The sequence below is a fragment of the Sus scrofa genome, chromosome 6 (assembly GCF_054392235.1).
Source record: "Sus scrofa isolate SSC_HxYL_T2T_F1_AM1 chromosome 6, Sscrofa_HxYL_maternal_Yorkshire_Landrace_v2.0, whole genome shotgun sequence".
In the NCBI taxonomy this organism is placed as follows: Eukaryota; Metazoa; Chordata; class Mammalia; order Artiodactyla; family Suidae; genus Sus; species Sus scrofa.
Genome location: NC_139388.1, coordinates 123,336,260 through 123,351,548, shown reverse-complemented (window position 1 = coordinate 123,351,548; position 15,289 = coordinate 123,336,260). Strand labels below are relative to the sequence as shown.

General features: G+C 40.9%; 1 protein-coding gene across 3 annotated transcripts in view; it reads right to left on the bottom strand.

Moving 5' to 3' along the window:
• The window catches only part of MAPRE2 (microtubule associated protein RP/EB family member 2), a 170,419-nt gene that overhangs the window by 130,672 nt on the left and 24,458 nt on the right, over positions 1–15,289 (bottom strand). For all 3 annotated transcript variants that reach the window (XR_014807858.1, XM_005665343.4, XM_021096265.2), the window contains exon 2: positions 12,633–12,694. Coding sequence is in view for 1 of the 3 variants with exons in the window: in XM_005665343.4 (XP_005665400.2) it covers positions 12,633–12,694 (62 nt within the window). In the remaining 2 variants the exon portion in view is untranslated. The remainder of the gene's footprint in view (positions 1–12,632; positions 12,695–15,289) is intronic.

The following is a 15,289-nucleotide window of genomic DNA, read 5'->3' as shown; positions in this document are numbered from 1 at the left end:
ATGAGTGTTTGTACACCTATGACATGAACAGTTGTATTTCCAGGGAGGGGAAACCACGATCAACATAACTGAAGTGGTGGGGGGTAGGTATGGAGGGCAGGAAGAAGAAGAATCCAGATACAACTTCTGAGAACTAGATTAAACGCACACACACAGACACACACACACACAAAGTCATTTGCCTCCGATTACCTCCACTCTACCTCCAATCCTACCCGAAGGTTTTCTGCTTCCCGAGTAACTCCAAACACGTGCTTCTGGCTCTGAGTCCTGTTTGTGGAAATAATTCTGGATTGGCACCTGCTTTGGTTCTTATCTTGCCTCTACCTCTTACTAGTGCTATGCCTTGAATGAGCTAGTCATCTCTCTGCAGCTCAACTTCCTCATTTCCTCATTTCTAAAAAGCATGAACAAGGTTCACATCAAACATATAAAGGTTCACAGAACGTTAATGTATATGAAGTTACTAACAGAGGATGTGTAACACAATAGACATTAAATAAAGTTTGTTCTCTCTCCTAGATTTTCCTCCGTACCCAGGTATCAGAGACAAAATTTAAGTAGAAGTGAAGGTGACTCCCTCTTAGCTGTAGGTTTTTTTCAGACCTTTCTCCCTCCCCAACACATACCCTCACATGGACCAACATCTCCAGGCTATAACCAACTTAGTGGCAGGATGAGGCCAGGCCAGATTCGATTGGACGTCAAAGAGTTTCCTGGGTTGACTCTATTTGTTAAGATGTTTTTAAAATTTAAGTTCTGTCTAATCTGGCTTGTAGAACTAGCTGTCCAATACAGTAGCCACTGGCCACATGTGGCTATTTACACTGAATTAAAATTAAATAAAACTGGAGTTCTCATTGTGGCTCAGTGAGTTCAGAACCTGACATGGTGGCCGCGAGGATGCTGGTTTGATCCCTGGTTAACGATCCAGTGTTGCCACAAACTGCAGCATAGGTTGAAGATTCAGCTCAGATCCAGCATTGCCATGGCTATGGTGCAGGCCGGCAGCTGCAGCTCTGATTTGACCCTTAGCCCGGGAACTCCCAGAGGCCACAAGTGTGGCCATAAAAAGGAAAAAAAATTAAATAAAATTAAAAACACCTAATAAAATTGTTCCTCAATCACATAGCCACATCTCCAATACTCGGTGGGCACATATGGCCAGTGGCTACCCAATTAGTTGGCACAGATAGAACATGTTATCACTGAGAACATTAGAACTCTGCTCTAAAGTTCTGGGGTATCAGTGGGAATAAGAAAGGTCATAGGCTTAGTACCTATCACCTTTGTTCATTAATTATTTTTATTTTTAAGTGACTTTCAGACCAGGAAAATAAACTCAGATAGTGAAAGCCGGGTAGAAGGAACATTTCTCAAGGGGCCTCAGTATAAACAAGCATTCCGGGCACCAGCCTAAGAGACATCAATGGCATTCTTTCCACATACCACAACCCATTTGTAAAAAAACTTTTGATAAGATAGGTCAACCTCAGAGTAATCTGAGGGACATTTTTGCTGGCAAAATGACCCTTTCTTAACCAGATCCCAGTACTCCAGGCAAAAGGCAGCAATCTCCTATAGGGACATAAGACTTATTAAAAATTTGTCAAGAAGTTGGGCAGTTTTATTTCTTCACAGAAAGCAATAGTTGCCTCTGGTGCCCCAAGTACCTGAGACAGGCAACACGAGTTTGTGGATGGAGATGTGACACCAAACGCCTCCATCAACTCTTCAAAGTGTCACTCTGAGTCAATCAAATCAACTGTTAATTAAAGCTGGTCCAAGGCTCTCATACTAAATGAAGTAAGTCAGAAGGAGAAAGACAAATACCATATGATATCACTTATATCTGGAATCTAATATACAGCATAGACAAACCTATATACAGAAAAGAAACAAACTCATGGACATGGAGAACAGACTTGTGGTTGCCAAGAGGCAGGGGAAGGGAGTGGGAGGAACTGGGACTTTGGGGCTAGTAGATACAAATTATTGCATTTGGAATGGATAAGCAATGAGATTCTGCTGTATAGCACAGGGAACTATATCTAATCACTTATGATGGAACATGATGGAGGATAATGAGAAAAAAAGAATATATGTATTTATATATAACTGGATCATTTTGCTATACAGCAGAAATTGACAGAACATTGTAAATTTAAAAAAAAGCTGGTCCCCAATAATCTATTCTGTCAACAGGGGGCCCTCATGAGTTAGTTACAATCCCCCCGCACAGATATCAAACTCATAAACCAAACAAGCAACAGCCCTTAACCCAGTCATTCGGCTCCTGCAAAGTTTAAAAAGAGAATAAAGCCTTTGTACACTTTAAGGTAAATGTATTATCCTTGAGCTCAATTTCATGTTTCCTGTACAGGAGAAATTGATAGAACACTATAAATCAACTATAATGGAAAAAATAAAAATCATTTAAAAAATTCCATGTTTCCCCCAGATGGAGCTCTTATAAAATTCTCATTTACCAGGTACAGATGCCTCATTTGAACTGCAGAAACCTGCTAGGGGAAGAAAAGGCACCCTACCTAGAAGATCAGCACAACTATCACCAGTAAGTGGAATCTACAAAAGGGATACAAATGAACTTATTTGCAGAACAGAAACAGACTCACAGATGGAAAAACTTATGGTTACCAAAGGGGACAAGTGGGAGTGAGTGGGTGGGAGGGACTGGGAGTTTGGGATTGGCATAGGCACACTGAGGTATATGGAATGATTGGCCATATTGCACAGGGAACTCTACCCAACATGCTGTGATAATTTATGGGAGAAAAGAATCTGAAAGACAATGGATGTGTGTCTATGTATGAATAAATCACTGTTGTACAGCAGAAATGATCACAAACTTGTAAATCAACTATACTTCAATAAAACTTAAAAAAAAAAATCAGCACAACTACAAGTTCATGACCTCCAAATGTGAGTCAGTTCCAGATCGTCCTTTGCTTCCCTAGTCAGCACCTTGTCATTATCCAAAAACCAGCTGTCTTTATAATTTCTCGGTTTTTTTAGATTTCTGACCTTTCCACCTTCCATCCCTCAGCAGATAACCCCTTGTCCCTGACTTCAGAGGGTAACTGAAGTGGTTAGACAATAATTCAAGTGTCCTGCCCCCAAACTGACATGTTATGACTCTTCTTCCTTACAGGTCCCTCTTCTTTCATCCTTAGAGCCAAATACCTCGAACTCATCTAAAGCTGCCCTGGGAGTTTCCACTGTGGCTCAGGGGGTTAAGAACTCATAGTCTCTCTGAGGTTATGGGTTTGATCCCTGCTCTTGCCCAGTGGGTTAAGGATCCAGCTTTGCTGCAAGATGCAGTGTAGGCCACAGATGCTGCTCAGATCTTGTGTTACCGTGGCGTAGGCTGGCTGCTGCAGCTCTGATTCAACCCCTAGCCTGGGAACTTCCATATGCCGCAGGTGTGGCCATAAAAAAGTTAAATAAATAGATATATCTATCAATTGATTGATCAATTGATTAATAGATAATAAATAAAAACAAAGCTGCCCTATCCATTCCTCCATTTCTCTGTCACTCCTCAACTTGCACACTGGGTTCCTCTGTGACCATGAGATGGAAATTATCCTCACCAAGATCACTAACGACCTTTTTGTTGCTAACTCAATAGACACTTTTTAGTCATTGTCTTACTTAACCTCTGTGGACCATGAGGGCTTATCAACCTCTTGCTCTTTGCTTCTTCTTAAAAGGCTATTTTCCCTTCTTTTCCATGAGAGCATGTACAACTGAGAGCATATACATGTCTTTCTGCCATGTTTCTGGCTAATCGCCATCATTCTCTCTCTCTCATTGTAATAAAATACATATAACACAGAGCTTACCATTTGAACCATTTAAGTATAGAGTTGAGTGGTATGAAGTACATTCCCACTGTTGTGCAACCATCATCAGCATCCATCTCCAGAACTGTTTTCATTTCACAAAACTCTATACCTATTAAACAGTAAGTCTCCATATCTTCCTATCCTAGCCCTGATTACCACCATGCTACTTTCTGTCTTTATGAATTTGACTACTCTAGGTACCCCATTGTTCTTCTTTTGTGACTGACATTTCACTAAACATAATGTCCTCAAAAGTTCATTCATATTGTAGCATGTAATAATACCTTCCTTTTTTAAGGCTGAATAAAATTTCATTGTATGTCTATACTTTATATTGTTTATCCACTCATCTGTTGATGGACACTTTGGTTGCCCTTGGTATTGTAAACAATGCTATTATAAACATGAGTGTGCTCTATTATTTTTCATCACTATTATTTTTTATGGCTGCACGTGTGGCATATGGAAGTTCCCCAGCCAGGGACTGAACTGAGCCACAGCTGCAACCTGCTGCTGTGGCAACCCACTGCACCATAGCAGAAACTCCCTCTCTCTTTCTTAATCTACTGCTTAACAATTGGTGATCTTCAAGGTTCTATTCCCCTTGGGCAGTTTTACCTACATTCAATGGCTTACTGCTTATATGCTAGTGACTCCCAAAACTATACTTGCGTTTCACTCTCTCTCTTTGGGGATTCAGATCCCAAAGAGCACGTACAACCCTCCTGGATGTCGCAGGCATCCTCAGTTCAACGTATTCAATACTGAGCTCCTGATTCTCGCCATCAAACTTGCAATGTTCCCTCAATCCTATTTTCTGTCTCAGTAAATAATACCACTGGACCTCCCACTTATTTATATCAGGCACCCAGACATCATCCTCTGCCAACCACAGCACTGTCACTGGCAGAGCTCCCAAGAAAGTCCATTGAACCCCATCACCAGGTGACCACTTCTTACTTTGGCATCCCTGACGGGGGTCCTCAAGGATCGATGTGTGTTCCTGTGAAAGGCTCCTCTCCATTAGTCCTCTCTGTACTTACCCTGTATTCCCTAGAGCCATTACCTGTGCTTTTGCTTCTCAGCACTGAGACAGGCTTACCACCCAGCCAGCACTCGATACACATGTGGAATGAATGAATAAGACCTTGACCTCTCTCTTACCCAATCCTGTCAATTTTGCCTTTACGAACTGTACTCGAACCCACCCACTTCTCTTGCTGCTACCACCTCAGCCCGATGCTCATCAGCATCTCTCACTTTGTCTCTCTACTTCTAACCTATCGCCTCCTGATCATTTTCCCACAGAGCTGCCAGAGTGAACATCCCAAGATTTAACACTTGCTATAGAAGTTTTACTTCTCTCCTTAAACATCAACGATCACTTGCAAGATACAACCCAAAGCCTTTCCTGATCTGCATGTCCATCCAGCAGATCACGACTACCTAGATGCTGAGACTCATTACTGACCTTTCAATTTTGCTAGTAAGCCATATACTTCTCTTATTTTCTTCCCAGGTCTTTGAAGATGCTACTCTTTCTACCCAAACAATTCCTCATTCTCTGCAGTACCCCTCTCCCTAATACCTGCTAGCTCTTCCTTTTCCTTCAGGTATTCTTCTTTTTTTTTGTCTTTTAAGGGCCGCATCTGCGGCAAATGGTGGTTCCCAGGGTAGGGGTCTAACTGGAGCTATAGCTGCCAGCCTACGCCACAGCCACAGCAATGCCAGATCCAAGCCACGTCTACAACCTACACCACAGCTCATGGCAACACCAGATCCTTAACCCATTGAGCAAGGCCAGGGATCGAACCTGTGTCCTCATGGATATTGTCAGATTCATTTCTGCTGAGCCACAATGGGAACTCCATCCTTCGGTCTTAGGTGAGATGTCATAGCCCCTTGGAAGCCTTGTCTGACCTCTCTGCACCAGTTGTGGCTTTGCTGTCCCTGCAGGCAGCTCCCATGGCATTCTGTGACCCTACTGCCATTGCACTCAGCACTCTGTAGAAGAATTGCCTGCTTTATTAGCATCCCCAACAGTGGGCCATAGCTCCATTAGGGCTGAGACCCTGACTTTCTTGCCCAAAATATACCCTCCTCACTTTTTACAGTGATGGGGCCGTAATAGAGGCTTAGAATTCAATATGTAGGGAGTTCCTGTTGTGGCTTAGCGGGTTAAGAATCTGACATAGTGTCTCTGAGGATAGGGGTTTGATCCCTGGCCTTGCTCAGTGGGTTAAGGATTTGATGGTGCCTCAGGCTGCAGTGTAGGTCACAGATGTGGCTCAGATCCAGTGTTGCTGTGGCTATGGTGTAGGCCTACAGCTGCAGCTCCGATTCTACCTCTAGCCTGGGAACTTCCAAGTGCCAAAGGCATGGCCCTAAAAAAAAAAGAGAATTCAATACGTAATTCTCCAAAAAATAATTTGGCCTGGGAAATTTCAAACATTCAGAAAAGAACAACAACAACAAAATTATATAATAGCATAATGCACACCATACCCATTAGCTACATGTTGTAATATTTAGCTGTATTTTTTTCACCTAATCATCTCTCCCTGACAAATCATTTTAAAGTAAATCACAGAGAGAATGAATGAATTCTTAAACCTCACTGACATGTCCACAGGACCATATAAAACAAACTATAAGAAAATGATAAAGAACCAGGAACAAAAGCCATTAAATCTCTTCTTAACTGTAGTTTAGAAATTTAGAAATGAGAACATCAAAGCTTTGCACCGGACACTTTTATAAATGTACTCCCCCTCCATCATTCAATTCTCATGAGCCTTACAAAGTAATCTCATTAATAAGCACACGGAACACTGTCAAGAACCTGTAGCTCTGGGAGGGAAGGAGAAAGAAACATTTGCCGGATGCCCATGATGTGTCCAGCACTTATGTTACTGCAAATGATTCTCACAGCAAACTCAAGATGTAAAACCTCAGTGAGGTCAAGGTATGTGTCCAGATCCTAAGGGAGGTAAATGCTGTAGATGTAGGATTTTTTATTTGCTTTATTTTATTATTTTTTATGGACATACCGTGGCATATGGAAGGTCCCAGGTTTGGGGTCAAATCTGAGCTGTAGCTGCCAGCCTACACTATAGCCACAGCAATACAGGATCTGAGCCGCATCTGTGACCTACACCACAGGTCATGCAAAGCCAGATCCTCAACCCACTGAGTGAGGCCAGGGATCAAACCTGCATCCTTGTGGATACTAGTCAGGTTCTTAATCCATTGAGCCATGACAGGAACTCTAGATGTAGGAATTTGTTCCAAGTTTCCCTCTCTTTCTACTACTCTTCATTATTATTTAAGTTAAAATTTAAAAATAAATTTAAATTACAATTTTTTTTTCCTGTGCTCTGAGATAGGTAAAGCTCATATTATTGCCTCTACAGACACAAGGAAAACTTAGGCTAACACTCTTTTTAGTTCTTTTTACCCCTTTGGTATAAATGAGGCAGAAAAAATTACAGCCATGAACATGGAACAGGCAGCACATGAAAGCCAGCAGCCAGGGCTCTAGTGTTGTGGCTTTGTCACCAAACGTCTGATACTAGAGTCCCCCAACTCTCTTTACCCAAGAATGTTCATCTATAAAACGAGCGAGTTGGATTAGATTATTACTCTGGTTCCTTCCAGCTGTTATATAACAGAACACAAATGAAAGCCTGTAATCCTTAGTGGTTTGCTTCAATCATCAGCTGGCTAGGGACAGGAAGCAGGTCTTGCTGCTCCCAGCCTCAGGCTCTATGTATTCTCAGCAAACACGCCTTCTGCAGGGCCCAACTGCAAATGTAGGCTTTTTTTATTTTTGTTTTTGTTTGTTTTTTGTTTTTTTAGGGCCACATCTGTGGCATATGGAGGTTTTCAGGCTAGGAGTCGAATCTGAGCTATAGCTGCCAGCCTATGCTGCAGCCCACAGCCACAGCAATGCCAGATCTGAGCTGGTCTGGGGACCTACACCGCAGCTCACAGTAACGCCAGATCCTTAACCCACTGTGCAAGGCCAGGGATCGAACCTGCATCCTCATGAATGCTAGTCAGATTCGTTAACTGCTGAGCCATGGCGAAAACTCTAACGTAGGCCAATTTTAACTGGAATGTTGATCACTATTGCTAGAATAACCATCAAACTTCCAGAAAGCAGATCTCCCACACATTCTGACACAATATGAGGCCAAAAGAGGAGCCAGGAAAAATTTCCTCTTCAAAGAAAACCTGGGTTTCATCCCTACCTCCATGTATCCTCTGCTGGACGAGCCATCCCATTTATCACACTTACAATTTTTTTTTTAAAAGACTATCTCTTCCACTAGAGAGAAAGTTTTAAGAGCTCTATCTGTCCACCTTTATATCCCTAGCTTGCAGCAGAGGACCTGGCATGTGGTTGGCAATTAGGATATGTTGATGGGGAGTTCCCACCATGCCACAGTGGGTTAAGAATCTGACTGCAGCAACTCTAGTTGCTGTGGAGGTATGGGTTCGAGTTAAAGGATCCAGCATTGCTGCAGCTGTGGTATAGGTTGCAGCTGTGGCTTGAATTCAATCCCTGGCCCAGGGAACTTCCATATGCTGCAGGTGTAGCCATAAAAATAGAAAAAAAGAGATATGTTTATGGAATTAAGGGTAAATTTTGCTACTTCTGAGCATCTCAATCCAATTTACCTTCAAAGTTTGGCTCAGATGCCATTTCTACTCTCCCACTCAAACTCCCTTCATATTTTAACTCTGTATCTCCTATGGTGTGTTTCATTTTGTATATTTTATCCTAGTTATTTATGTATGCATCTTAACTCCTCAGTAAAATAAAACTCAGAAGCTATGTTCTGCTCATCTTTAAAACCCTGCAACACAGGAGTTCCCATTGTGGCACAACTGCACTGGTGGTATCTCTGGAGCGCTGGGACACAGGTTTGATCCCCAGCCTTGCACAGTGGGTTAAGGATCTGGCATTGCCATACCTGCAGCGCAGGTCCCAAATGAAGCTCGGATCTGACGCCTGGCCTGGGAACTTCCATATGCAACAGGGTGGCCAAAAAAGAAAGGAAAAAACCCCCAAACCCTACAATACATAGTTCATAGTTGGCATTCAATAAATGTTTGTGGAAGGAGCACACCATTCATGTGTATATTTATACATATATTTACAAACACACACACACAGCACAGTAATTAGCACTGCTCTTTACATATGGAAGACATTCAATAAATATTATTGAATAAATTACTATTTCTCATAAAGTTGTGGTGAGGCTAGTCCCCTCAAACTGCATATGCTTATAAAATACTCCAAAACTTTTAAGAAAAGATATGGTAAGCTAGAGTAAAAGTCAAAAATGGTCATATCTTTGGATAATAATCTCTCTTCTGGGATTTTGTCCTAAGAAACAAAAACCAAAAACCCAAACTAAACCAAACCCAAACAACCAAACAATAATAAAGTCTACAAAAATGTAGTATAGGACTTTTAAGTGAAAAGTTAGAAGATATGATGGCACACACTGATGCAACATAATACTATTCTAATCATAGTTCTGATGACTCATGAAAGATGCTTGTGATTAATGCTAAATAAAATACAAAGTTTATATGCACTATGCTATCCATTATGATAAGACAGAAATACTTAATGGGAATAGCAAATATGCCAAAAAAGAAAAAGAAAAATAGTTATTTCGGGATGGTGTTGTTATGGGTGATTTTCTTTTTCTCCCAAAGTTTCCTTCAAATTTAGTATTATTATTATTATTTTTGGCTGCAACCGTGGCATGTGGAAGTTTCCAGGCCAGGGATCAAATCCACACCCCAACAGTGACTTGAGCTGCTGCAGTGACAATGCCAGATCCTAAACCTGCTGCACCACAAGGGAATTCCAAAATTTATTATTTTTTTATAATGAAAAGCTTGGGATAGTCAACATTAATCTTTCCTTAATGTGACTGTATTTCCCATAGACAGATATTAAGTGAGGACCAAAGTATAAATTAAAATGCCTGTTCATAGCTGTTGCTCCAGTATTTAACTCTAGGATTCAGGTGATGCCTGAATAGGGAGGCTATTCTGGGTCAGGAGTTACAGAGCACAGGCACGATGTGCAGGTGCAGAAACAGATTTGGATGAGAAGTAGTTAGACCCAGCAAAGGAATCTCAGGGACCACATGATTGATGGTGAGACTCACTCAAGGAAACTATTAATACCAGTTTCTGAGAGGGTTAAATGAGGAGGCTGCACTATGCAAAGAAGAGAGAGGAATGAAGGATGGCTGTATTCCTGGTTCTCTACCAACTCCTGTCCCCTTATCATTTAATTTTTTTAGGTAGTTTAAAAATTTTTTTTGAAATTTTATATTGGGTTATAGTTGATTTACAATGTTTTAAATTTTATATTAATTTTATATTTTATATAAAATGTTTATGCAAATATAGTTATATATTTATATGAAACATATTTATATATAATTTACATTTCATATTAAAATTAATTACATTTTACAATTAAAACATTTATTTTGGAGTATATTTGATTTACATAGCTGATAGTTTCAGGTGTACAGCCAAGTGATTCAGTTACACATATACACATACCCACTCTTTTTTCAAATTCTTTTCCCATGTAGTGTATTATAGAATATTGAGGAGGTCCTCTCTTACCATCTATTACCTCAAACAAGTCTATTAACTCTGCCAGCCAAATGGCGCTGGCTGCCTGCTTTTGTAAATAAAGTTTTTTTTTTGTTTTTGTTTTTGTTTGTTTGTTTGTTTTGCTTTTTAGGGCCTCACCCTCAGCATATGGAGGCTCCCAGGCCAGGGGTCCAAATTGGAGCTGTAGCCACTGGCCTACAGCCACAGCAGCTCGGGACCTGAGCCCTGTCTGCGACCTACACTACAGCTCTGAGCGAGGACAGGGATCAAACCAGCATCCTCATGGGTCCTAGTCGGGTTTGTCCCCACAAAGGGAACCCCATTTTGTATGCAAAGTTTTACTGGAACACAGCCAAGCCCATTCATTTATGTTCATGATGTTTTCACACGATGAGGGTGAAAAGGGTATTAATTAGACAATATTCCAGGACAATAGAAATTAAGTAGGAATGCCCTGGACACTAGATTTACGGACCCCCTCCCACAAGGGCTGCTGGCACAAGAACAGGTTTCCAAGGGCACACAGGGTCTGTTCAAGGGCTGCTTTTTACATGCACTCGGAAAGCTACGGCGGCTCCTCTTATTGGTTGTTCCGATCTCAATTGCCCTCAGACGCCTTTCTACTTCCTTCTCTCCATCCCAACTCCGCCCTGGGGCCAGCTCTGGTCCTTGAAGAGTCCAGCTGTTTGAGTACCACTCAGAGTACACATAGCATCTCGACTTTCATGAGAGCAAAAGGGGCAAAGTTTACTCATTCTATTGAAATAAACCTTACTTACTTCAAATCATTATGAATAAGGTTTGTACCTGTCAATTTCATTTGGTTTAATTATCCCAGGCAATTCCTTAGAATTCTACTCTTCTCTAAGCATTTTAGGTTTCTCTTCTCAAATAATTCATTAAAAAATGACCAACCATAGCATTTATCACAAAGAGACCCTAAGACAAATATGGTCTATTACCCACTGATTTGAGCTTTTAACTACTCGCCAACACCATTTTGAGAATTACTAAAGAATGAAGTTTCTAATTTTATCCTTCCAGAATAAAAAAAAAAAAAAAAAAAGAAAGCACATATCTCCCCACCCCCCAATACACAGCCCTATTTTCCCCCTCATAAAAATTTCAATGCTGTGTCAAAAAGTAAAATAAAAGATGTTTAGAATACCTTTAATGAAATCTAGGAATTTATAGTTTGTGGGACTATTCTCTGTGTGAACAATAATAGCTCATAGCTTTGAAACCTCTCTGGATGGCTTTCCGAATATTGCCACCTGGTGGAATTTCAGTTAATTGTTTCTTTGTTCTAGTGGGCTCCTGGAATATTAGGTAGAGGCTCAGAGCACCAGTGGGAAATAACAGAAGGTCAAATGATTACATATATATATATATATATATATTTTCTTTTTAGGGCTTAACACGTGGCATATGTAAGTTCCCAGGCTAGGGGTCTAATTGGAGCTGCAGCTGTCAGCCTATGCCATAGCTATAGCAACGTGGGATCCAAGCCCTACACCACAGCTCATGACAACATTGGATTCTTACCCCACTGAGTGAGGCCAGGGATTGAACCTGCATCCTCATGGATGCTAGTCAGGTTCATTACCACTGAGCCACAATGGAATCTCTCTAATGACTGTATCTTAAACTCAAATCCCAAACTGAAAAGAATGAGGCTTTCTGAACCTTCGTCTCCTTTAAGATGCCCATCATTCTCTATTGCAAAGTCAACAGAGCAGTGGCCTTGATTTTTAACAAGATGGAATAATCACTGATTCAGTTAGGAATGTCATGAGGTCATCTGACTATATCTTGACATTCTCTTACTTCACTTATCACTAATGAGATCTCCAAAGTTAAACTTTCACTGGCTTGAGCAGTTTGAGAGAAATTGCTGGTAACAGGTAGTTAGCCCTCAGAACACAAGGGAAATGGAATTACTTTAAAAAATAATGTTTTAATGAAGCATGTTTATTTGAATATTTGCCTTAATTGCGTAACAAATTTTTGAAAATAAATTTGTCACAAAGGCATTAATAATACACACTCCAATTTAATCTGTAAATAAGGAGTCATGCAACATAATTTACTTTGAAACCTTACCTCGAGCATCCAGGCTCTCTCCCTGGCTGTCGAGATGAAATATTCCTCTGAGAAATGGGATACTGTGATGGCAAAAATGAAAAAAAAAAAAAGAGAGAGAGAGACCATTTAATATATTGAAAACATAGGGGTGAAAGAGTTATAATTTACTTTCCTGGCTGTGGCCAGGAATGGAAGAGATAATTAAAATGCACGTGATATCCAAATTTAGTTGATTTTACCATTTGAGAGAGAGTAAGTCAGCCAAACAATAGGGTCTTAATCTCTGTTATTATATCAATTCTTGGGTTAATTACAGTTTGTGAATATTTATATAATGCCAGTCCTATAAAGAGAACAGTTGCCCTTCTCTCTTTGATAGCCTGATGAGATGGAAGCAGTGACTTCAAAGGGGTTTCAGGTTTTTTTTTTTTTGCTTTCTAGGGCCGCACCCTCAGCAAGTGGAGGTTCCCAGGCTAGGGGTCTAATCAGAACTACAGCTGCTGGCATACCCCACAGCCACGGCAACGTCAGATCTGAGCCGCGTCTGCAACCTACACCACTGCTCAAAGCAATGCCGGATCCTTAACCCACTGAGCGAGGCCAGGGATTGAACCCGCAACCTCATAGTTCCTAGTCAGATTTGTTTCTGCTGCACCACAACGTGAACTCCTCAGTGGGTTTCAAATGCCAACATCAAATAAAGTATCAAATTTCCATTTTTTATATCTAGTATCAACACAGGCTTATTTTTCTGGTTAAAAGAGGTATTTAATTTTAACTGAATAAGCACTATAAACAATGCCAGGATCAAACTTCAAAATATATACACCCTCAAGTAATTATTTACTTTATATGAATTTGCTATTTATCTTCAAAACATGCTGACTAAACGATATGACAGGAAATTGATGAAGGTCAGATCCAGTTCCAGAGGCTGAGAAATGCGTGAGAATTTCAGGTTTTGAGGGTCCCAGGTTGGGGTGGGGTGGACGGTAGCCTGGGGAGGCTGCTTGTGGCTCCAATGGATGCAGCTAAAAAGGACCCGAGATGCAGATGTGCATGAACCTTTACTAAGGTTCCCACAACCCAAGAAACAGATGGAAATGACCTCTTCCCACCAGTCACCTAAGCCCCACCCTGCACTTTGCTCGATATGGCCATTTCAGAAATGCCTTTGGTGCTTGTTTAGCTTAAAATCAATTGTATAAAAATAAAATATTTGCGGCAGATCCAAAACCACATGATTAATCCCAGACATAGTCCTGGAGATGTCACTGGGAGAAATATTTTTTTTTTTTCTTATTATGGCTGCACCTGCTATATATGGAAAATCCCAGGCTAGGGGTTGAAGTGGAGCTGCAGCTGCAGGCCTATGCCACAGCCACAGCAATGCAGGATCTGAGCCATATCCTCTACCTAAGCTGCAGCTTGGGGCATGCAGAATCCTTAACTCACTGTGCAAGGCCAGGCATTGAACCCGCATCCTCATGGATACTACGTTCGATTCTTAATCCACTAAGTCCAATGGGAACTTGGGAAAAGGATTTTTAAGAAAGGGAAGACAGAGGCATTTTATGCTTTTTCTATAAAGGAAAGAGGAAATGGTATAAGAAAAAAAAAAAGCAAATAACAAAATGAAAAATGCTGCGAGAGCAAATAAAGGTAATAGTTGAATTTTCAATGTTACACCATTCAATAAGGGAGTTCGAGAGCAAATAATAGAATCTGGCTTATGAAAAAATCAGAAAATTTAGGAGTTCCATTGTGGCTCAGCAGAAATGAATCTGACTGGTATCCATGAGTACGCAGGTTTGATCCCTGGCCTCGCTCAGCGGGTTAAGGATCCCTCATTGCTATGAGCTGGTCATGGACGCGGCCCGGATCTGGTGTTGCTGTGGCTGTGGCTGTGACTGTGGCTCACAGCTCCAGCTCCAATTCTGCTCCTAGCCTGGGAACCTCCATATGCCCAAAAAGACAAAAAAAAAAAAAAAAATCAGAAAATTTAATGTGAGTGGTTTCAAGAACTGAACCCAGGTAAGCCGATAATTTTTTTTCTTCAGCTACAACAGGTAGAATTTCTTCACATATTTTACAGAATTTAATTTGATGAATATTTCACATTTTCCCATAATTTAATGAGTTAAAAAAAGTTAAAAGTTAAAAAAACTGTTTTTTTAAAAGCTGTTCCCGGAGTTCCCATCGTGGCACAGTGGTTAACGAATCCGACTAGGAACCATGAGGTTGCGGGTTTGATCTCTGCCCTTGCTCAGTGGGTTAACAATCCGGCGTTGCCATGAGCTGTGGTGTAGGTTGCAGACGCGACTCGGATCCCAAGTTGCTGTGGCTCTGGTGTAGGCTGGTGGCTACAGTTCCGATTCGACCCCTAGCCTGGGAACCTCCATATGCCGTGGGAGTGGCCCAAGAAATAGCAAAAAGACAAAAAAAAAAAAAAAAAAAAGCTATTCCCATCCACATCCGTTTCTTTTCCTAAGTCCTCCAATCTTCTAGAAATTTTAACTGAATGAGAATAAAAATTTCAGTTGCTCTTTATTTAACTAGTAACCAGTAGCTACGTATCAAGGCAAAGTGTTGGCTACCAAGCTAGGAAGAAAGAGCATGAGGTTCCTGGTTTATCTATCTACCAGATAATTAGCCCTTAGAAAAGTCAGGATTGG